The 22925-nt window shown below is 39.7% G+C and overlaps 1 protein-coding gene across 1 annotated transcript in view; it reads left to right on the top strand.

The window, feature by feature from the left end:
• The window catches only part of TTC13 (tetratricopeptide repeat domain 13), a 57764-nt gene that overhangs the window by 23535 nt on the left and 11304 nt on the right, over window positions 1-22925 (top strand). The window contains exons 9-18 of the mRNA XM_011965476.1: window positions 3891-3973; window positions 5970-6111; window positions 6375-6549; window positions 8762-8918; window positions 12222-12352; window positions 12894-13026; window positions 13922-14014; window positions 16654-16737; window positions 17557-17641; window positions 21813-21922. Of these exons, the coding sequence (XP_011820866.1) occupies window positions 3891-3973; window positions 5970-6111; window positions 6375-6549; window positions 8762-8918; window positions 12222-12352; window positions 12894-13026; window positions 13922-14014; window positions 16654-16737; window positions 17557-17641; window positions 21813-21922 (1193 nt within the window). The remainder of the gene's footprint in view (window positions 1-3890; window positions 3974-5969; window positions 6112-6374; window positions 6550-8761; window positions 8919-12221; window positions 12353-12893; window positions 13027-13921; window positions 14015-16653; window positions 16738-17556; window positions 17642-21812; window positions 21923-22925) is intronic.

The raw sequence follows: 22925 nt of genomic DNA, 5'->3' as shown, positions 1-22925 counted from the left end.
TATAGATTATTTTATCTGTGAAAATTAAAAATTTTACAGATTCTAAAAGAAAACTCCCATTCCACTAAAAGCCAAACCAAAAGGAATTTTGCAGATTCTATTTCATAAACCTCACATTCTTTTTGGAAGTATGTGGAGGATGCTCCTAATAAAGACCTCTCTCTCCGCTCAGGATTCAGACTGGCAGCCGTAGACTTTGAGAGCAATTTCTTAAAACATGCTTTGAGCAGCTGCCAGATAGACTTGTCCAGTTTATTTTGTATCTACCCTCTGTTCCTCTCATCTTCTCTGACAGTCACCTTAAATTTAAAAAATTCAGAACCTCAGTACTCTACTCAAATATCTCATGGAGGAGAAAAAGATTACAAATACAAAAAAATACCAAACTATTCATATTAAGAGGTTGAAAATATTTTTAAAAGTAAGCAAATGCAAACGATTTCACTTTTAATGTTGTTACTGTAAAGCTAGGTTTAGGAACGTGGACGGGGCTCTTTGGGGTATTTGAAAATGAGAATTTTTCAGAAAAGAGAAACTAACCACAAATTGCACAAGAACTGAAATTCACTTTGATTTACTTTAGATCTGCGTGATAAGAACCTAGAAACAGTGCTTTCATTTTGAGCGTTAGAAGCCCCTCAGCAAACTAGTCCTACCAAGTTATTTGGTGCTCTGTCCTTTTCACCAGGCTCAGAAGCGCAGCATCAGCAAGTATAATAGATGGGAACTCTTGCTTTGCGTTTTTATAGATCTGCTGTCTGAGGAGGTTAGAGTGGTTACTTACTGTCTCCTTCATCCCAACGGCATCCCCATGAGGTGTAGGAGGAGTGGAAGGTGTCCCTGTTACACAGATTGGAAAACTGAGTTCATAGTGAAATGGCTGAATTAATAAATGAACTTTGTTTAGATTTTTTTGTTTCTCTTGTTAACCTTAGAGACAAGTATTAAATGGACCAATAAGTTTGAGCTATTTTTATATCCTAAAGGTGGTCTCTCTTGGCCAACAGCAATTTAAAAATTAATTAAGTGGGTGATTGCTTATTTACTATATGATGTCATACGTTAGAAGTATATTAGGCAATATTACAAATTTTATGACTATCCAATTCAGGGGTTATATGAGGCATTTTGGATCTTCCTAGGGAAACAACAAAAGCTTTTCTATTGAATCCCATTGTTTTATCTATGTTATAAGGATATTTCACAAACCATGTGTCCCAAGCACCATCAGCCTTCACTTTGAGAGTTTTCTGAGAGTGTTCTCTTAGTTAACAAGGAACAGCCCTAGGGTGGTGGTTGCCTGTCAACTAGTAAGAAAGATGGGGACTGAAAATGGTGGGATGGCATTTGCCAAGCAAATTAATTCAGAGCCAGTTCATGTGCTTAGAGATTGATTCATTCAAACGTAGATTCTTTGTTCCCAACGCCTTAAAATCTTGATTCTACTATGTCCCCTCTTTGGCAGAATGAGGTAGAGAGCTGTGCAGTGATTAGACAGGAACCCTGAAACCAAAGACTCTTAAAAGCTGAAGAGAAATCAGACTTTGAAGAACTGTGGCGTCCAAGCATGCTGTAAGTGGAGTGGGCAGCCCCCTGGGCGTCTCCACCTAGCTGTCCATAAGCACTCCAGACTTAACACGCCCCGATGGGCTCGTTATTCCCTCCTGCCCCACCCCATCCCCACCTGCAGCTGCCCTTTCTCCTGTACTTCCTTACTTGGTTAATGCTCTCGCCACCCACCCGAGCTCTTCAGCTTAAAAGCTTCCTACCCTTTCTTCTCCCTCATCTCCCATACCCAGGCAGCCACCAAACTTTGTTGTAGTTTGCCTTTCAAAATGTCTCCTGAGGTTGACCCTTCTTTTCTCTCCTCAGAGACAGTTTCTTAGTTTGAGCTTTCATTATCTCTTGCTCCAACTACTGCAGCAACTCCCTCATTTGGCTCCCTGTCTCCATTCTCTTCCCTCCCTAGTCTGTCTTTGTTGCTGCTAGTAGTAATCCTCTCTAAAAAGTACATTTCCTGAGGTCATGCACCTGTGTGAAGCCCCCTAGTCCTCACTGCCTGCACAGTTTGGCCCAGGAGGCCCTTCCTTTCCTGGCCCAGCTTTCCACATTAGCCTGGTCTCCCATCTTTTCCCTCTCCCCTGTACCCAGCCATGCACCCTGCACTCCTGCCTCACTAAATTTTCCACCATTTCTGAGTGATCTATGCCACTGTACAGTACTATTTCCCCTCTCCAAAATGCCCTCTTTCTTTACCAAATTCCTTTTCATTCTCCCAAGACCCAACTCAATTGTCACTTCCTCCCTGAAGCCTGTTCTGTTACCCCAGGCTCAGTTAGTGGTTTCTTTCTCTTCATTCTCAGAGACTTACTTATATCTCTATTGTAGCTCTTAATTTGTATTCCAATAACCTGGTGACACAATTGGCTTTCTAACTAGACTCCATTCTTAGAGGACAGAGATAATGACTGGCTCATCCTTGCCTCCCCTGCACCTCACACTGTCTCTGGCACATAGTAGGCGCTCAATACATGTTTACTGAATTAAGAATATAGTGGTAAACTCTTAAAAGATCAAGGTTACACTGTGGCAAGAAGCCTAACTAAAAGTGATCTTTAACATTTCTTAAATGTTAAAGTTTATCCATTCCCATCTCTCTACCCAACCGTAGATATTCAGCAGGAGTCCTTAATTAGTAGATTGTCATCCCATTGTTGCCTTTGAAGAGTTTGCACACCAGCCTCTCTTGTCCTGCTGTCTCCCTTTCAGAGAAAATCAAGGTGCAGGGAATGAATGCCTTTTTGAAAGCAATTAGAATTGTACTGCTTTTGCAAAACAATTTTGTGTGCCTTACCAAATCATTAAATATTTATTGAGTGCCTACCATGTGCAAGGTATGTGACATCTTCAGTAGTTTTCTTCTATGAATTATCTAATCATGTGTAAAATTGTCTAAAGTCAAGTCTTTTGCATTAGAGCTATTAGAGATCATGATGCCTTATAGCAGGTAACTTTAGTAAGTATGTCTTTTCCTTAGGAAAAATGTTAGTAAGCTATATAGTCATAATTTTTTTATTGCAGTGTATGAGTCACAGTGAAAAAGTAAATTTAACATTGGTTTAAGCGTAGGTTGTTTCTACTTAAATAGAATGGTTCATTTGATTAATAGTTTTCATAGATGGAGAGGGAGTTAGGCAGTAGCCAAGTATACCATGCATTTCCAAGGATAGCTTCCCAAAGCACAGCGCCTGCTTAGCAGTTCTCACTGTCTTAGCCACAGACTTGGTATTAGGCAGACGGAAGCTCACCCCAAACACCTGCAACTTAAGGTTTTTGTTTTGTTTTGTTTTACTTTTTCTTTTTCCTTGTAGATCATGGGAATCCTTCAGATGGTGAATCTAGGAGCCTTTTTGCTTGTTTTATAAACAGTTTCACATTGGGCTTTCTTTTTTGTCTCTCGGTTCAATTTTAAATGTTACCAGTTATGATCGTTTTAAATTATTTCACACAGCTGTTAGGCTTGCTTTTGGTCCTAGGGCCTTTATTAATTAAGGATATGATATTAATAATATGAAGGTGAAATGATTAGTATTCAAAGTTTTAATGAAGTAGCTAGTAATAAAGTAGGTAAAATGGAAAACTGGTTTCCCATTGTAAAGGGGAGAAATTTAAGGCTCGTATTTTTCATAGTAATGCATTTGTTTACTGAAATTAAAGCCTTCTGACTTATAGTTTATTGCATTTTCTGCCTGTCTTTTTTTAAAGTCCTCCTATTTAAAAGAAAATCTGTCAGACTATGTAGGATATATATTTAAATCCTTTTATGATTTAAGTGAAACTCAATTTTAACAGTTATGCAAATGAAATAATTTTCTGTACACTTTTTACAGGAAGCTATTGAATCCTTCAAAGAAGCTTTGAAGCAGAAAGTTGATTTTATTGATGCATATAAAAGTCTAGGGCAGGCGTATAGGTGAGTAAAATAATAACAGTTGGGGTAGGAGGGAGGCTGAAGAATGGGGAGACAAGATAGCTTCACATAATATTTTAAAAGAAATGGTATTTCTTAACCAAAGGAGATGGGTATTTTGAATTGCACAAGTATGTATAGATTTGTTGATATTTTCTCTGGAATGCAGAAAAAAATAGTGTCAGAGGATGTCATGATGCACAGTATTCTCTCTTAACTTCAGTGTGTGTGTTGGTCTAGAAAACATTCGTCCTTCAAGGATTGTTGTTTTGAACAGTGGCATTATAAGCTGTTGGGGTATAGATGCTGTTGCTGCTTTCTTAGACAATAACTAAGGTAAATTTCCTATGATCTCTTTGAAAAGTCCTAGAATGAAGGGATGGAAAAGTTGTGATTATAATGTACATCTATTGAGAATGAAAAGTTGTAACTAGAACTTGGCTTCCTGACCCCATGCATTGCCCTGAGGAATAGAGTTATTGTGACTTTTGACCTAAAAAAAAAAAAAAAAAAAATAGGCCAGGAGAGGTGGCTCACACTTGTAATCTCAGCACTTTGGGAGGCTGAGGCAGGCATATCACTTGAGGTCAGCAGTTCGAGACCAGCCTGGCCAACATGGTGAAACCCCATGTCTACTAAAAATACAAAATTAGCCGGGCATGGTCGTGGGTGCCTGTAATCCCAGCTACATGGGAGACTGAGGCTGGAGAATCGCTTGAACCCGGGAGTCAGAGGTTGCAGTAAGCCGAGATCATGCCACTGCACTCCAGCTTGGGCGACAGAGTGAGACTCCATCTCAAAACAGAGAAAAAAAAAAAAGTATATTGTGTTATGAAAAGGAAGTAGGATGACATGAGTGAAGGAGCTCATGACTTAGTTCTGCCTTGGTCGTTCTGCAGGTATGAGTGCTTAACTTCTCTGAGCTTCTGGCTTCTCACTTGTAAAGGTGCTACAAAAGCTAGAAAAGAAAGATAGCGACAGAAAGTCCCTTTATTAGGTACCTTATTCTGGAAGGATTATATTCAAGAACTTATTTATCTGATAGTTTGCGGAACTCTTATACTAACTTGGAAAAAGTGTGTCTGGATTTGTTTGGGGTTTAAGGGATGATATTTATGCTTCCTGTCTCACAGAATTTTTGAATAGAAATTGAAAACAGATTTGAAAGCACCTTGTAAAGTGCTGTATGAATGTAAGCAGGAATTGTATTTTTTAAAAATGTCCATTATATATAGAGAATTAGATATAGAACATTTTGAAGTTACTTCTATTCTTTGTAATATATAAAAGAATGAACTGCCAGGCTCTGTGGCATGTGCCTGTGGTCCCAGCTTTTCAGGAGGTGAGGTGAGAGCATCACCTGAGCCCAGGAGGCTGATTTCAGCTTGTGCAATGCAGTGAGACCCAGTTTCTAAACCTATTTAAAAAGCAAATAAAAAGCAGATTGATCCATAACAACCATTTCCATTCTGGAATGGTTACAATTCTAAAATACACTTCTTTTTTCAGAATTCTAAATTATATAATGATTTACTAGATTTTAAGCAAAGCAACTTTGGTGACCAAAAAAAAAAAAATGCATTTTTAAGGCTATGAATTTGATTGAGAATGATGAACTGTTTATGATTATAATTGGTATACTTTTTTCCAAATGGGAAAAGTATGTTTTTATCCATATATTAAAATTTACACACAGTTCTTTAGGGTTTGGGACTCATTGTGAATAATCAAGGAGAGGGGTTTGAATAAGCATCTGCCTTTGGAAATCAGCAGATGAATTTTCCCCACAGAATTTCAAGAGCTCTGTGGTTATCCTATGAGCTGGTAAGATTTAGAAGTAAGTAGAATGTAATGTGTCAGAGGCTATAAAAAAGTAACAAAGGGAACACCCGCATCAAGGTATCTTGTTTACATATTGGTCCATAATTCTGAGGATAGCTTATTCTGTATGTTTCCTGTAATGTCTATACTGTATTCATAACTATTATTAAATACCTAGAGAATTGGGCAATTTTGAAGCAGCCACTGAGAGCTTTCAAAAGGCACTGTTGCTCAACCAAAATCATGTGCAAACCCTCCAGCTCCGGGGAATGATGCTCTACCACCACGGCAGCTTACAGGAAGCCCTTAAGAACTTTAAGGTGAGCATCCGTAAATAAGTACACAGTAATTGGAATTCTTGGATTATTCTTCAGTGAAGTTTAGTGAAATGAATAGAGAAGGGGGACTGAGAATAGTGTTTCTACTCCAACAAAAAGAAAGAGAAGAAATCATTGCCCTTGTCTTATAGACTAGTTTACAGGTCTGGTTTAACATGGAGGGAAAACTAATTCCGGAGTAAAGAATAAGGCATTTCAAAGTTTTCTTAAACTGTATTGATACTAATGCAGCATTTTGTCCTCAGCGGTGTCTGCAGCTAGAGCCGTATAACGAAGTGTGCCAGTATATGAAAGGGCTCAGCCACGTTGCCATGGGACAGTTTTATGAAGGGATAAAAGCACAAACAAAAGTTATGCTGAATGATCCTCTCCCAGGCCAGAAGGCTAGCCCTGAGTATCTTAAAGTGAAGTATCTCCGAGGTAAGTCAGAAAATCACAGAATTGTTGGATTTTCATGCTCAAAGCTGTAGAAATCATATTGCTTGACTCTTTTATGTTCCATATGAAACAGTGGAGTCTGAAAGAGGCTAGGTGACTTGTCCACAGCCACGCCTTGTCAGTGCTAGTGTTGAGACTAGATGTTTATATCTTCGAAAGATCAGTCGAATGCGTTTTCTACCACTTTTAAAATTTTTACTTTCTAAAGTTAAAACATTTTTTACTTAAGTTGAAAAGCCATATTTTGAACTAAATGTGACAAGCATCTGGAGTATTTGTGTCTCATCACATGTTATCCAAGAATACAGGAAGGGCAGGAAACTGACATTCTGTGAGGTTCTTACTGTTTTTTGTTTTGTTTTGTTTTGAGACGGAGTCTTGCTCTGTCACCAGGCTGGAGTACAGTGGTGCAATCTCAGCTCACAGCAAGCTCCGCCTCCCGGTTCATCCCATTCTCTTGCCTTAGCCTCCTAAGTAGCTGAGACTACAGGGATGTGCCACTATGCCCAGCTAATTTTTGTATTTTTCATAGAGACAGGGTTTCACCATATTGGCCAGGATGGTCTTGATCTCTTGACCTCGTGATCCACCTGCCTCGGCCTCCCAAAGTGCTGGGATTACAGGCGTGAGCCACTATGCCCAGCCAGTTCTTACTGTTAAATGTGAACTTGGTATATTTGACTTGTCATTCCTTCATATCAAAATTCTCATATATTTTGGAGAAATATGACATGAGGAAGAAAGCAAATCTTGCAGTTACCCTTTTATTAGTTGTAGTTTTACTCGCCTTTTATCTCCTGTCTCTGAAGACAATTTTTTTTATTAAAGCCTACATTTTCTTTTGCTATTGTGAGCCCTTTATACCATGACTGTCCAAAAGAAAAAAAAGTATAACGCTGTGTGTGTAATTTTAGATTTGTAGTAGCCACATTAAAAAAGTGAAAATCAAAGAAGTGGAATTAATTTTAATAACATATAATTTTAAATTCAGTATATCCAAAATATCAGTTCAACATATAACATAATTAATATGAAACTGCTATTCCTTAGATACTCCACATTATTTTTTGTACTAAGTCTTTGAAATCTGGTGTATATTTTATGCTATAGTACATCTCAATTTGGATGTTAAATTTTCATTGGAAATACTTGATTTGAATTTAGAATTTATAATATTTATAGTTGAAAAAGTAGGTTCATATGTGCAAGTCATTTCAAACATACTGAAGTTTTCTAATGATTGAATCAAGTATCAGTTTGTAGGTTTAAATTAATTCAAATTAAATAAACTTTAAAACTCAGTTTCAATCACCCTAGCCTCATTAAGTATCCAATAGCCAGGTGCCTTGGGGCTACCTATTAGGCAACATCTTTCTTTACCCTGAATTACAATTCCCTTTTTTCCTGGTTTAGTAGAGCTTGCACTTGTGAATTATAGGCAGAAGGGGCAGGCACTCTGTACTTTGGGTTTTTTCCTACAGTGCTTTCATAGAGATAAGCAGCAGTCCATTAGTCGGTTGGTGAAATCATATATCCAATTAATCTGTATACCAGTTGACAGAGTACCAGGCTCTGTCTGACACAGAACTTGGATTCTCAAACTCTGGAATTGAAAACAATGAGATTTTTAGTGGTTTTCCTGGAAAGGTGATTAAAATTTAGCCAAAGTAGGCCAGGCGTGGTGGCTCACGCTTGTAATCCCAGCACTTTGGGAGGCCAAGGTGGGGGATCACGAGATCAGGAGATCGAGACCATCCTGGCTAACACAGTGAAACCCCATCTCTACTAAAAATACAAAAAGTAAGTCGGGTGTGGTGGCGGGCACCTGTAGTCCTAGCTACTCTGGAGGTTGAAGCAGGAGAATGGCACGAACCTGGGAGGCAGAGCTTGCAGTGAGCCAAGATCTTGCCACTGCCCTCCAGCCTGGGCGACAGAGTGAGACTCCGTCTCAAAAAAAAAAAAAATTAGCCAAAGTAGAACCAGACTGACTGACTTATATTTGACCTTGTTATTTCAAGTCAGTGGCAGGTTACCTCTATCATATACTAATAGTGACTTACTAAAATTTAGAAACTCTTTTTAGAATTCTTATAATTGAAGAACAGCTTGTTACAAAGTATTTGTATAGCAGTTAGACATAAGAAAGTTTCTTTAGCAGTATTTGGATGTGTCAGATCTCATTTCCTTTCTGCAGAGTATTCTCGATATCTTCATGCACACCTTGATACTCCCCTTACGGAATATAACATTGATGTGGATCTGCCTGGAAGCTTTAAGGACCACTGGGCTAAAAATCTGCCTTTCCTCATAGAAGACTATGAAGAGCAGCCAGGGTTGCAACCCCACATAAAGTAAGTGCTTTAAATGAAGATCATTTTTTTTCCCTTTCTCAGAACTGAGCTATAAGCTGGGCATGGTGGCATGCTACCCCCTGCTACCTGGGAGGGTGAGGTAGGAGAATTGCCTGAGCCCAGGAGTTCAATCAAGCATGCTATCCTTGTGCTTGTGAATAGCCATCCATCGCACTGCAGCAACACAGCAGAGACCCCATCTCTAAAAACAAAACAAAACAAAAAACACCTATAGCAAACATCATTTTAACTAATGAAATGGTAGATACATTAACATTATCATTGGGAGTCAAACCAAAAAGCCCAGAATCAGTGCTTGTCTGTAATAGTGAACTATAAGTCCTAGACAGTGCACAGAGAAAAGAAAAAGAAATCAGTGATATGGATTAGAAAGGAAAATAGAAAGCTGTCATTGTTTGCAGATCACATAATTTTCTACAAAGGAAACCTAGAAGATCTACAAATTATAGGAAATGATGAGATTTAGCAAGGTCATTGTTTATAATCAATATACAAGAATCAGTTACATTTCTATATATGAATAACAAAAATATCATTTATAATAGTAACAAATACTTAGAAAAAATCTAACAAAATCTGTATAAAACCTGTATGGAGATCACAAAACTTAATTGAAAGTTACTAAGCAAACAAACAAATGGTGAGAAATACTGTGTTCATGGATTGGAAGTTCAGTAACATTAGAAGGCCATTTCTCTGCAAATTAATTATAGATTTAATAAAATGCCATTCAAAATCCCAAGTTTTTTGAGGCACTTGTTGAGCAAATTCTGTAAATTCTATGGAAGAACAAAGGACCAAGAATAATTAAGATACTCCCAAAGAAGAGGATGCTCAGGCTTGAAGGGGAAGGTTCTCATCCTACCAGGTGGCAAAACTTAATATAATAATGAGCAGAATGATATTGGTGCAGGGATAGACAATGGACTAAAGGAAGAGAATAGATACCTTAGATAAATGGTAAAGGTGTGTTACAGATCAGAATGGGACTGGTCAAGATGTGGGAGTGGGCCAATTAGGTTATTTTATGGATAAAATAAAATTGATATTTGTGATGGCATAGTAATCTAATTCCAAATGGATGAAAATCTGAAGTACGAATGGCAAAATATTTTAAACTTTAGGAGGAAATATAAACGAAGATGTTTATGACTTTGGGGTAGACAAGGATTTATTAAGAAGCACAAAGCATAGATTTGAAACAAAAAGATTGATAAATTGGACTACATTGAACCTAAGAACTTCTGTTCAACAAATGACACCATAAGGAAAGAAAAATAAGCCCAAATTGAGTAAAGCTACTTGCAAACTTAACAACTGACCAAGAATTAGTGTCCAAATTTTTGAAGTGTCCCTACAAATTTAAAAATAAGAGACAACCAATAGAAAAGTATGCAAAAGACATGAACAGGTAATTTTACCACAGGGAAAACATGAATGATAAACATGAAGAGATACTTCATAAATTAAGGCCTCATGAGATTTTTTTCAGCCACTAGATGAGCAAATGTCACAAAATCTGATAATAGTAATATTGGTCAGAAGGGAGATTATGGAGAACCTTTATACTCCTGATGAGAGTGTAAGTTGCTACAACCACTTTGGAAAGTAGTTTGTCATTATCTAGTGAAGATGAATATTCTCATACTTGATATGAGATTCTGTTCCTGTGTCTATTCAGAGAACTTTGTACTTGTGCACATATCTACCAGGAGAGACTTGAACAGGTCTACCGGCAGTATTTGTTCACAGCTAACACTGGAAATCAACCCAAATGTCCATCAGCAGAAGAATGGATAAATGTGATACAGTCACAGTCACACAATGGGATATTATACAGCAGTATAAACAAATGACTCAGGCAACAGTGTGGATTAATTTTTAAATGTAATGTTGAATAAAAGCAGCAAGTCAGTAGGCTGTGCTATCACATATTTTTTTCTCCCAAAGTTCATAAACAAAACTGTAGAGTATATTGTGTGTGTGTATGTGTGTGTGTCTGTGTGTGTGTGTAACAAACCTAGTTTTTAAAAAGGTAAGTAAATCAGGAGCACAAATTTCAAGAGACAGGAGGATGGGATAGCAAAGCAGCATACAAGCAGATACAACTGCATGAATTACTCTAGTTCTTAAACTGGGTAATTTGACTTTGTGTTTTCTATGTGTCTCAACTATTAAATGAATAAAAATAATAAAAAGAAAATTGATTGCTCATGGAAGTTTTGTATGTTCTCTAACCACTCCTTTTTTGAGAAACATTTCTATGCACAAAAGTGTTAACATAGCAGGCCTATGACTGCTGTCCTTAGAAAGGACCGCTTGCAAGAGTGACCCTTGGTTGGTATCTGGGAACTTGGATTTCGAGGGGATTCCTACCACTCCCAAAACTAATAGGAGTAGTTCTCTGTGCCTAAACTGTTTGTTCAAACAACATGGTTTCTATTGAACACGTGCTTTCCTTCTGGGTATCTGGAATTTGGGAACTTGCCAGGCAGAAGGTGTCTATAACCCTGGCCACTGAGTCTTTAATGAGCTTTCCTGGTTGGCAGCATTTTACGCGTGTTCACAACTAATTGCTGGGAGAGTTTAACGTATCATATATGACTTCCTTGGGAAAGGACCCTTGGAAGCTTGTGCCTGGTTTCCTCCAGACTTCTCCCAATGTGCTTCTTCCCTCTGCTGGTTTTGTTTTGTGTCCCTTTGCTGTAATAAATCACATTTGCTGTAATAAATCACATGTGCTAAGTCCACTGAGCCCTCCCAGCCAATTTCTGAGCCTGAGTGAGGGTGGTCTTGGAGATCCCCAGAACCACCTATAATTTAGAGTTTCAGTCTTCGTTATAAAAGCATCAAGCAGGTTGGCAGCTAAACAATAGTATTTCCATGTACCATTCCAAGTATACTTGTTCTAATACAACTTGGGCAGGAGTGAGGAATGGACAAAGGGCAGAGGTTTGGTTGCTTGTTGAAAAAGGCAATCCATTCAGGTATGTATTCTGGAGAAGTTTACAAAGCAAATAATGGAAAGAGGTGTCTTCTGAATTGCACACTAGTTATAGTTTTCACTGTTACTAACCAGCATGTGATGGCAATTATGCACATGCTGTCATAAAGATTCCCTTTTAAACTGAGGTGTAGTTGGGTGCAAAGGACTGAAGTAAGGATTATGTGGTCGTAGACTGCTTCATTAGTTTTCCAGTGGAGGAAGTGACTGCTTTTCAGGTGGAATTGGATTGCCAAATATCTGTTGAAAAGTCCTTATCATGTACATGTTTCTTCCAGAGATGTGTTACATCAGAATTTTGAGAGTTATAAGCCTGAAGTACAGGAGCTGATTTGTGTGGCTGATCGTTTGGGATCCCTGATGCAATATGAAACACCTGGTTTCCTGCCAAACAAGCGAATACACAGAGGTATTCTGGAAACTATCTGAAAATGAAAATATTCCTGGCATAAGAGCAAGGGTGGTTAAACCGTGTCGTGTGTTTTAAAAAATTGTTATTTATTGTACTTGTTCACATTCTCCATGTGATCAGAATAGAAATGTGTAGAATCATTCAAACTGAATTCTGAAAGAAGACTCCTTCCATACTTGGCTTTTTTGCTATTACTGTAGTAGAGACTAGAATATAGGTCTTAAGTCCTTACTTAAAATCAGACAGCTGATCCAGGGAGCTATTTCCTTACTCCCTGTGTGGAAGAATGCAAACCTCCACTTGGATTAGTAGGAGGCAGAGTTGGGAGCAGACAAACTGAGCTGTCTCTAGTTAACTCTGATGGGTTTTAATTTTAGTAGGACCATCATGACTGAAACATGTGTTGGGTCTTCTTATATCACCAATATAACTGACCCTTTATGTGTTAACTATTGACTTATCACTGAGACTCTGTAAAGTAGGTGGAACTCAGTCCCTCTAAAGTATACTAACTCTTCTCGATATTCCTTTCTCATAGCTATGGGTTTGGCTGCCTTGGAGGTCATGCAAGCCGTACAGCGTACATGGACCAACTCGAAAGTTCGAATGAATGGAAAGACACGGTTGATGCAGTGGAGAGACATGTTTGACATTGCGGTTAAATGGAGAAGGTAACTAACATCTCAGTGAAAATAAACTGTAAGTCTTATCATTGTCAAATAACGTCAGTCTGTTTTAGCTAACAGGCTATGAACCCTGTTTTGCTTGCTAACACCAGGCCTTCTAAGTTAGGTTTTCCTCTCTAAAGTTTGTCAGAAATTGTTGGCATCTTTATTCTTTGACATGCACTTAACTAATATTTTCAAAATAGGAATTGATTGGCTGGGCGCGGTGGCTCATGCCTGTAATCCCAGCACTTTGGGAGGCCAAGGCGGGTGGATCACGAGGTCAGGAGATCGAGACCATCCTGGCTAATACAGTGAAACCCTGTCTCTGCTAAAAGTACAAAAAATTAGCCGGGCATGGTGGCAGGTGCCTGTAGTCCCAGCTACTCAGGAGGCTGAGGCAGGAGAATGATGTGAGCCTGAGAGGCGGAGCTTGCAGTGAGCTGAGATGGCGCCACTGCACTCCAGCCTAGAGGACAGAGCGAGACTCCATCTCAAAAAAAAAAATAGGAATTGATTGTTGTCACATTTCCAGTCACCTGTTTACCTGAAGCATTTTAGAAACAGTCTCTTTGAAAGAACAGATCTATTACCTGTGGTACCTTTGAATGAACTTCACTGGACCAGTCCCTTTATAGTTAATGGTGTGCCTGGCCACGAGCTAGTTTAGAGTAACCTTTGATATTCATTTGCATGACAAAAACTGTGCTCCGCTCCTAAACCTTTACCTTTACCTGGCTTCTCGCCCAGTCTAGCTGGAACATCTGTTTGGAATTTGTAGGTATGAACATCATATAATGGACTAGCTGTTGCTTTACCCCCACCTTTGCAAACACTTCTACATGTTTTATTTGGAATGCTTCTGAACACTTCTGGTTTTATAAAGGTCTCTGTTTTATAGGATTGCTGACCCAGACCAGCCTGTGCTGTGGTTAGATCAAATGCCAGCACGAAGTCTTAGCAGAGGTTTTAACAACCACATCAATTTAATCAGGTATGAAGCTTTTGTGCATCTTTCTTCTTTTCCTAGGAGTTTCTCAAGACACAGGCCATGGAGACCAGGAGTGACCCATTGCTCCTTTCCTGGTGACTTTTTGACCGGGGAACATACACCTACGTAATCCTGCCTGCATTCCTTTCCTGTAGCGCAGCTGCAGAAAGATACATAGTATGTGCCATGCTCCTTCCCCAGGCCCTTCTGTCTGGTTTAGAGCACGACCGAAGGGTAGATTGCAGATGTTTTCCTAGGGCGTCAGTCTTTAAGGTGTCCTAAAACATCATAGAAAATGATTAGATGGAGAAGATTACATTTACCATAATATTCTGTTAATAACACTACATGGCTCTTGACAAGTCTCTCGTTGTGGAGGAAAGGCTCCCCGTCCCACCTCAACACACACAGGGCTTGGATAAATAACACTCTCTGGTAACTAAGCTGCCATCTGGGGAGGGCAAGTCAGATTGGCTGGAAAACTTCTGTTTTGTCCAGAGCCTCTGCTAGTTGGGGACATGGGTGAAATGCTCACTTCTTTACCCTTTCTTTATGTGCCTAGCTGCCTTCTAAATAAATGGTGAACAAATGTTAAAGAATATCAGTTTCAAGGGGACCTATATTATCAGCCCATCTTTTAATGAATTTAATTTTAGATAAAATGTATAAATATGGTAGTTGTGTCACCTCTAAAATGCTTCTAGTTCAAGGAAGCTGAATTAAGAAAATATTATTCAGGCCAGATGCAGTGGCTCAAGCCTGTAATCCTAGCACTTTGGGAGGCCGAGGCGGGCGGATTATGAGGTCAGGAGATCGAGACCATCCTGGCTAACACGGTAAAATCCCGTCTCTACTAAAAATACAAAAAATGAGCCCGGTGTGGTGGCAGGCGCCTGTAATCCCAGATACTCGGAGACTGAGGCAGGAGAATGGCTTGAAGCCGGGAGGCGGAGCTTGTAGTGAGCCGAGATGGTGCCACTGTACTCCAGCCTGGGCGACAGCGCAAGACTCTGCCTCAAAAAAAGAAAAAGGAAAATATTCTATACACCTTTGACATTTAAGTTTGGGTTTTAATGGAAATATAATTTGTATGTATATATTTTTTTAACTTCTAGAAAACAAATTTATTTTCACCTTGTGACTTGTATATTCCTATTTCTCATGGAATAATTTGTGGTATAGATAGGTAGACTCAAGCAACTAACTTTAATTGAAGACTACTGTGGATCAGCCAGTGTGCTGTGCTGTGCTGTGTGATGGGGATACAGAAGGGAAATACAGCCCCACCTGCCGAAAGCTCACAGCAGACAGACCAGCAGACAACTACTATGCAGTGTGTTAAGAGTGAGGTGATCACATGCACAGGATGCCATGGGAACCTGGAGAAGGGGTGCCTGATTTAGCCTTCTGGTGCTACCAGAGCTATTTGGAAAAATGGAAAACAGAGAGGTGGGGTGATTAACATGGACCAATGGATGAGTTAGGTATGGTCAGAAAACTGTGACTAACTTGTTATGCCGGGTAGTGAGTTTGCAATTAAGGGAGTATCAGGAATTGAGGCTAGAAAGATAGGCAGAAGTCAGAACATAAATCATTCTATAGTCCAAGCTAAGGAATTTTTTCCTCTGAAGACAATGGTGAGCCATTCAGAGATTATAAGCAGAGAAGTAACAGGAACAGATTTACACATTGGGACGATCACCTTGGCAGCAGATGGCAAAATAGATTGGAGAGGAGGCAGGAACCTCGGAGGTAAGGGAGGAGGTTGGAAGATTGTGTAGTTGTTCAGGTGGACAAGTGCAAAGGTCTCGAAAGCTGTATGGTAGTGAGTTGGAAAGGAAGAGCTAGACTCTTAGAAGGTAGAATCAGGAGCACTGGCAGTGGGCTGCAATCAGAGAGGGCATGGAGTTAGAGGAAGGCCACCTTCCCTCTCAGGTACATGGTGGTTCCATTAGGCGAGAGAGCACCAGAATGAAAAGTAGGTGAACACATTTAGTGGGGAGGCTGGGAGAAGTGTGGGGTGCAGGAGGGAATTCTTACTTGACAGTAACCTTTGAGGTTTGGGATGCCTGGTGGGAACCCAGGGAGTGATGTCCTGGGAGCAGTCGGCTGTGTCATGTGACTCAGCATGTTGGCTGAACATGGAGTTCTGGGAGAGAGTGTGAAAGAAAAAGATCAGAAGGGATAGAAATGTGAGGAAAAGAATATTCAGAGTGGATAGAGGAAAGGAGACTGCTAGTGAGCTAGAGAGCAAGACAGGGTGTTCGATAATGCTGTTGGGAAAACAGAGGGAGGGGGCAGCACACTGCCCACAAGTGATGGGGTCCGTCAGAGGACGCTGATATGAAAGTCTGAAGCTCACTTCAGTGCTGGGGGATTTGTCTTCCCATTGCGACTGATCTGGCGCCGAGTTTGATGGCTCTCCTGCCAGGATAGGCCCCGTGAGCTGCCAGGCGGTCTTGCTAAGACGGTGCTTTGCTTCTCCACTCATTGACTATGAACAAGTGAATTTCCCAGACTTTTTTTTTCCTACATTATTCTCATAGTTTCTTATTTTTTTAAAATTAACTTTAAAATTAGATGTTGGCTTAAGCATATTCTTCTATAAAAATATTCTTAATTTTATTATTTTTGCCTTATAGGGGTCAGGTGATCAACATGAGATACCTGGAATATTTTGAGAAAATACTTCATTTTATTAAAGATAGAATTCTTGTTTATCATGGGTAAGCCTTTAATTTTCTCCTTCTTAGTAATGAGTTGATTTCATGTATTTTATATTTGTTGTATTTTTGAAACTTGAGAACTAAGCCTGTTGACAGGCTAAACAAGGGCTATCAAATCTTTACATAGTGTTTAGAATCATAAAGGCTTTCTTTTTAATAACTCTACAAAATCCATAGACCTCAACTGAAGTGTTTTTAACTTTACATGCACTATTGTGACTTTTCTAGTCTCTTTCTTCTATAAAGCAGGATGTTTCTTTGGATTTATCTGTTAGGGATTTCACCTTTAATACTTATTCTCCTTCACTTGAAAGGCAGGATGGTATAGACAAAACAGTGAGCAGAACACTAGGGGAAAAAGATCTGAATGCTTAAATATCACCAAGTAAATATAAAATTGGTGGAAAAACCTAGCAGAATACTTTCATTTGAGCAGCTTTAGAAAGGAAAAAAGCAAAACAAAACATCTACATCTAATTTTAGAGCTGGAACAGGAAAATCAGGGTTTCAGAATCAAACTCATAACCATACATGTTCACACAAACACTGGCTGTTGATGCATTCTGCTTTTTCCTGTTTTGCCTTCTAAATGTTTCCTTAATTCTCATCTGCTGCTGTTTCCTTAATTTTCATCTGTAGTCCAAAACTCATTAGAATTGAACTGTCCCATTATTTAGAAACTTTATTTGTGGCCTACCATTTTGAATATTGAGCTACTCAAAATTGAGGTCAATTTATTTAACTTAAAGATAATAGCATGATTAATTATTACAATTCTGCATTAATCTCAGTTGCCATCTCTCTCTGTCTCTCTTTAAGAGCTAACAATCCTAAAGGATTGCTGGAAGTTCGAGAAGCCCTGGAAAAGGTACACAAAGTAGAAGACCTTCTTCCAATTATGAAGGTAACTTTAACATCAGCATGGCAGTCCATGTTTTTAGGGGAAAAGAAAACCAACAGCACTTTTTAAAAAAGAATTCAGAATTATCAAATGCTATTTGAAATCACTAGTATGAACACACTCTGAAAAATAACCAAAATAAAAGAACATACAGGCATCAGACTCAGCTTGCGAGGAAGCAGTTAATATAGAAAAAAGAAAACTTAAAAATACTTATAATTGAATTCTGCTTCTGGCCACAGCTGAGTAACTGGTACTCAGCTGCCCTTCTACATGATTGCAGTTATAAAACTGGACAAAATATAAGTCAGTTATTTTCAGGCACTGGCTCATTACAAAACTCTGAACCTCACTGTCACCCCTGGTTTCTACTGGGAGTATTTATTAGACCACTGCATGGTAATGTGCAGCCCAAGCAGAGTACAGTGGTCTTGCTAAGCTAAGGAGGTAGAGAGTGGAGTTTGGGTCTGCCAAAGTGGCTGGAATTTGCAGAGCAGAGTATAGAAGAGAAGGAGGCCATGTAGGCTGGGGAGTGTTCAGGGGTCAATGTGAGCACTCCTTTTCATGCTTGACTAAGACCTTGATCATGAACATGCAGTGAAAGACCGTGAGAGGCTCAGCAGAGAGTAACTGCTGTGGGGAAGAAAGCTGAGCAGAGGTATCAGAGGTGTATGTGCTGAGAGACATTGGAGTTTCGGCCTTGCCAATGTGGATGGATCCTGTGAACACCTCAGGCGTTTAGTTAAGACCTCAGAAAGGACACGCTGTAAAAGTAAGACCACACTCTACAGTAACGCCCACAACCTAGGACTGAGAACCATTTCTAAATAGACTGCCCTAACAAAGAATGAAACTAAGTCTAAAGGATTAAATGGATCTGCTAGTGATTTTACTACCTGTCAAAGCTCAGTACCCTTTAAAGGAAGGCAAAATAACCTATACTCTTTAATTACTAGAGAAGTAAATGCCATTGTTTGAATGTGTTCCCCCCAAAATGAATGTGTCGGAACGGAATCCTCAGTACACACATGTTGGGAGGTGGAGCCTAATGGGAAGTGTTTAATGGCAGAGCCCTCATGAATGGATTAATGTCGTTATAAAAAGGGCTTCGGGGAGTGACCTCTCTTGCCCTTCCACCTTCCGTCATGTGAGGCAGCAGTAAGAAGGCTCACATCAGATGCTGGCACCTTGATCTTGGACTTCCCAGCCTCCAGAATAAATTTCTGGTTTTGTTTTGTTTTGTTTTGTTTTTGAGACAGAGTCTTGCTCTCTTGCCCACACTGGGTGACAGAGTGAGACCCCATCTCCTTAAAAAAAAAAAAAAAAAAATAGATAGTATGATCCAGGTATACCAGGCAAATGCTAATGAGAAGAAAAGTATGTGTGGCAATATCAATAATGGAAACATTTGAATTCAATGGGAAGAACACTACAAGGGACAGAAATTATTTGAGTAAAGTATAATCCGTTAAGAAATTATAACTGTGTGAACCTTTCCTCCATCTAGGAGTAAAACTACCCCAAACATTCCAACAGCAGTTAGAATTGCTTTTCCAATTAGTGATTTGAACACTAACATGGAACTTCAGTAAATGTTTTCCTTGTAGCTATAGTAGATGGGATTGATTCATGTAAAATTTAGGAAATTTGTATGAATAAGCAAAGTGTGTCCATTTCTAAGGAATAACGAGGAAGTAGCATGTCATGAACAGAGGTGAACATCTGACCCAGGACCCACATCTGCCTGGCTGGGTGTGGATGAGCCTGTTTTACAGTTATTCCAGGTTTTTGTCTGCTGAAGACCAAATATTCTGGCCAGACCTACCTTGGAGAGTTTATTGTGAGGGTCTGATGCACTAACACAGCGGCCCTCAACCTTCTCAAACTCACTGTGTTGACTCAGTAAACATGTTCAGATGCCCCCTTTACTTACTCTTTTATTGCACTAGGATGAACTTCATAGAGAATATGTCTCACCTACTAAAAAATGTCCACGCAAAGTCATCTCAGTATCTCAGTTCACACAATGTCCACACAGTGTATCTCAGTATGTGGAAATTCGGGCATGCCTTCTCTAGAAGCCGGAAAGCAGCAGCCAGTGCTTCACACCTGCACATAAAATCATGGTGAATGTGACAGTTACAAGTCCGTCAGCCCCATATCTGTGAGTTATTTGGTGAGCTACGTTGTCATTCGCAATGTGGTTTTCTGAAATGGTAAACCACGCTTAGCAAAGCTCCAAGCTATATATAGTATACTCCTTAATGTATATGCTATTTGCATTCCTGGCAAATTCAGTGGTATGAAAACTTATAATAAATAATCAGTGTTTAAGTGCAAAACAGTCTGGTTCCAGGCCCACATATTGATTAAATGATAAACATGTTCTTCATCTACATGAAAATCCAGTGGGACATTAGAATATCATACATTATGTGTGACAATCCCCTGTACTGTGGGACATACAGTAAGCTTGGCTCCCAACTTTCCAATCCCTGTAATAATCAGTCTCCCATAAATTCCCTCAGTGCCCCACAGGGGGCAGAATGGCTTCACCACAGGCCCTGAGATGTAGCATATAGAAAGGAAACTGGAGTGTGTGCGAGGGCTCTTCAGCTGCCTTCTTGTGGGTATTCTAGTCAGGCATTTAGATGTCCTGTGGTATTAGGCAGAATACAGCATCAGCTTAGGGAGATTTTAATATTTTATATGTCTTTGTTTAAGAAGAAAAACAGAGTGGGCTACAAGACTGTAGTCACTTAGCATGCAGCCGGAGAGACGCGGCATCGCCAGTCTCAATGCGCCTCTTGGTGTGAAGTCCCAACTGTTTGGAAGATGTAAGATGTTTGTTCTCTGTGGTGGGATGACATTCCACTTCAGCATTATACATCCAGCTTTTACCCAGGATTACGGATATATTGGTACTTTGCAAGGCACACACAGCGGAATATACAACAAGATATCTCAGTGTTTAAAGTGCTTGGTGGAATGCACCAGGTCAGCTTCCACTGAAAGGCACAACGGTGCTGTTGATGAAAAACCAAGTTAACGTGTATGTCAGCGCCCCCTAGAGGTGGTTTGTTAGGTAGTAACGCGGACTGGAATTCACCAAGGCCTTTGGGCCCACATTCCGACTCTGCGGCTTCCCTGCTGGCTGGGACTCAGCCACACTTTGCCTCACCTAGTTCGTTTCTCATCTGTAAGATTGAGACCATACCTAGTGCTATCAGTATGTTGTGAGGATTAGATGAGAATTGGCACATAGTGTGTTAGCGCATTTCTTCTGAAAGTAGTTTTTTTGCATGAAAGATGCTTGCCTGTTCAGTGCCTGCTGTGGCCCTGATGGCCTGTGCCACTCATTTTCTGGCTTCTGGGCTGCTGGTGACACCTGGTGCATCTTTCTGTTTCTAGACAAACTCTCCCCTCATGAAGCAGCAGCCTCTCTTACGTTACTGTTGCTTCTCTTAACTTCCAGTCCATCAATTTTTTTAAAAAGGCAATATTAAATTAACTGAATTTGGGGGTCATTTTCTGAAACTTGTTTATTGCCATTGCAGGTTTGTCCCAAATGTTTTAAACAGAAAGCTAACATCTGAAACTGTGTTCATACACTTATCACCCCGAAGGCCATTCTTAACTCTGAGTAATTCCTTTAACTTAACCGACTTCTCTGTGGCCCACAGAGTTGGGTGGGTGTGGGTGTGGGTGTGAATGAAGTTCTTCAGTTAGTGGATATAATCCTGGCTACTATTCAGAAAAATCAGACTCTGCTTTGAGCACTAGTATGAGAGTTGCATTTTTGAGTTACAGGATGTTAGGTGCAACTATTGTGCCATGATTCAAAGTTGCTGCCTACTAAGATGGGCATGAGAAAACATTCAAAGGGAGCTCTTAGAAGTGAGCAGTGCCCCTTCTTGATGAAAAGAACCTGTGAGCTTTCGGTGCTGAGGTTCTCTGCTGGCCTCTGGTGGGAGCTGTGGGGAGCATAACCTGGGCTCTGTTGGGGCCTGAGGACAGGCAGAGATGTCCTTGGCCACCAGGACACTATCTCTTGTATCGGATGACCTCCTTGGCTTTTTAAAAACATGTAAGGTAGAGCCAGCGCTACAGAATTGCAGTTGGGGTTTACAGTGAATGAAACACTAGTAACGTGAATTTTCTTTTTCCCTGAAAGCAGTTTAATACTAAAACAAAGGATGGGTTCACCGTGAACACGAAAGTTCCCAGCCTTAAAGACCAAGGGAAGGAATATGATGGATTCACAATCACGATTACAGGAGACAAGTATGTGCGCTTCTTAATGTGGTGTAAGCTAGAGACGAGGCAGGAAGGGTGCCTGTGCTTATTGTCGCTGTAGAGTTTTGTCATGTTGAACTTTTGCTCCATCCTGAAATGAAAAGTATCAAGGTCCAGTGAGCAGTTATAACCAGTTATTTTTTAAAATGTGACATCTAAAGTATTACACCAGCAGATACATTTTCTGACTGTCTGAATCTAAGGACTTTCTAGATACTAAGTATGATGTAGTTTGTGGAAGACATTCTTCTGGGTTTTTGAAGTTCCTTGGGGGGCGCGAGGGAGGCTTTTACTAATAAAACGAAAAAAGATGAGCAGTTGGCAGATTGAAGTCCATTGTAGATTTAAATATATATATATGTAAGCCAATCTATCTATCTATCTATCTATCTATCTATCTATCTATCTATCTATATGTAGAGAGAGAGAAACAGCTTTAATAATTAATGAGTAGTATAATTTTATAGAAAATTTAGAATATACAGATAAGCAAAATTAACAAAATAAAAATCAAGTTATTTTCTTTAAAAACTGAGGTTAGACTGTTCCACTATTTACCCTTACCATTACATTATCACAGTCACTTCCCCAGTCATATTCTTAAAAGTATTTTTAGTAATTGCATAATATTTCACTGTATAGATGTAGAATTTCTCTGATCTTTTTGTTATTGACCACTTAGGGTATTTCTCATTGTTTTACTTTATAAATAGCACTGTAGTAAACATTTTTGTTAACTCTAGTTTTATTTACATCTGAAATCCAAGCTTTGTCTGTCAGCCTCCATATTCCTTGAATTGTGGGTGGAATTGCCTTGAGCTGTGCACGTGCACGTGCACACCCACACACACCCCCCCCTCCCCCACATACACACACCCCATCTTCAGGTGCGTAGCCTTGGGAAGTGCCATGCCCTCCCCCTGGTTTCCACCTGCTCAACAGTAAGACTGTGACTCACTTTCTGCAGCCCCTCTGCCTCTTGGGCTCTGAC

This window comes from Mandrillus leucophaeus, unplaced genomic scaffold (genome assembly GCF_000951045.1).
Source record: "Mandrillus leucophaeus isolate KB7577 unplaced genomic scaffold, Mleu.le_1.0 Scaffold728, whole genome shotgun sequence".
NCBI classification, from domain to species: Eukaryota; Metazoa; Chordata; class Mammalia; order Primates; family Cercopithecidae; genus Mandrillus; species Mandrillus leucophaeus.
This window is presented reverse-complemented; position numbering and strand designations above follow the sequence as displayed.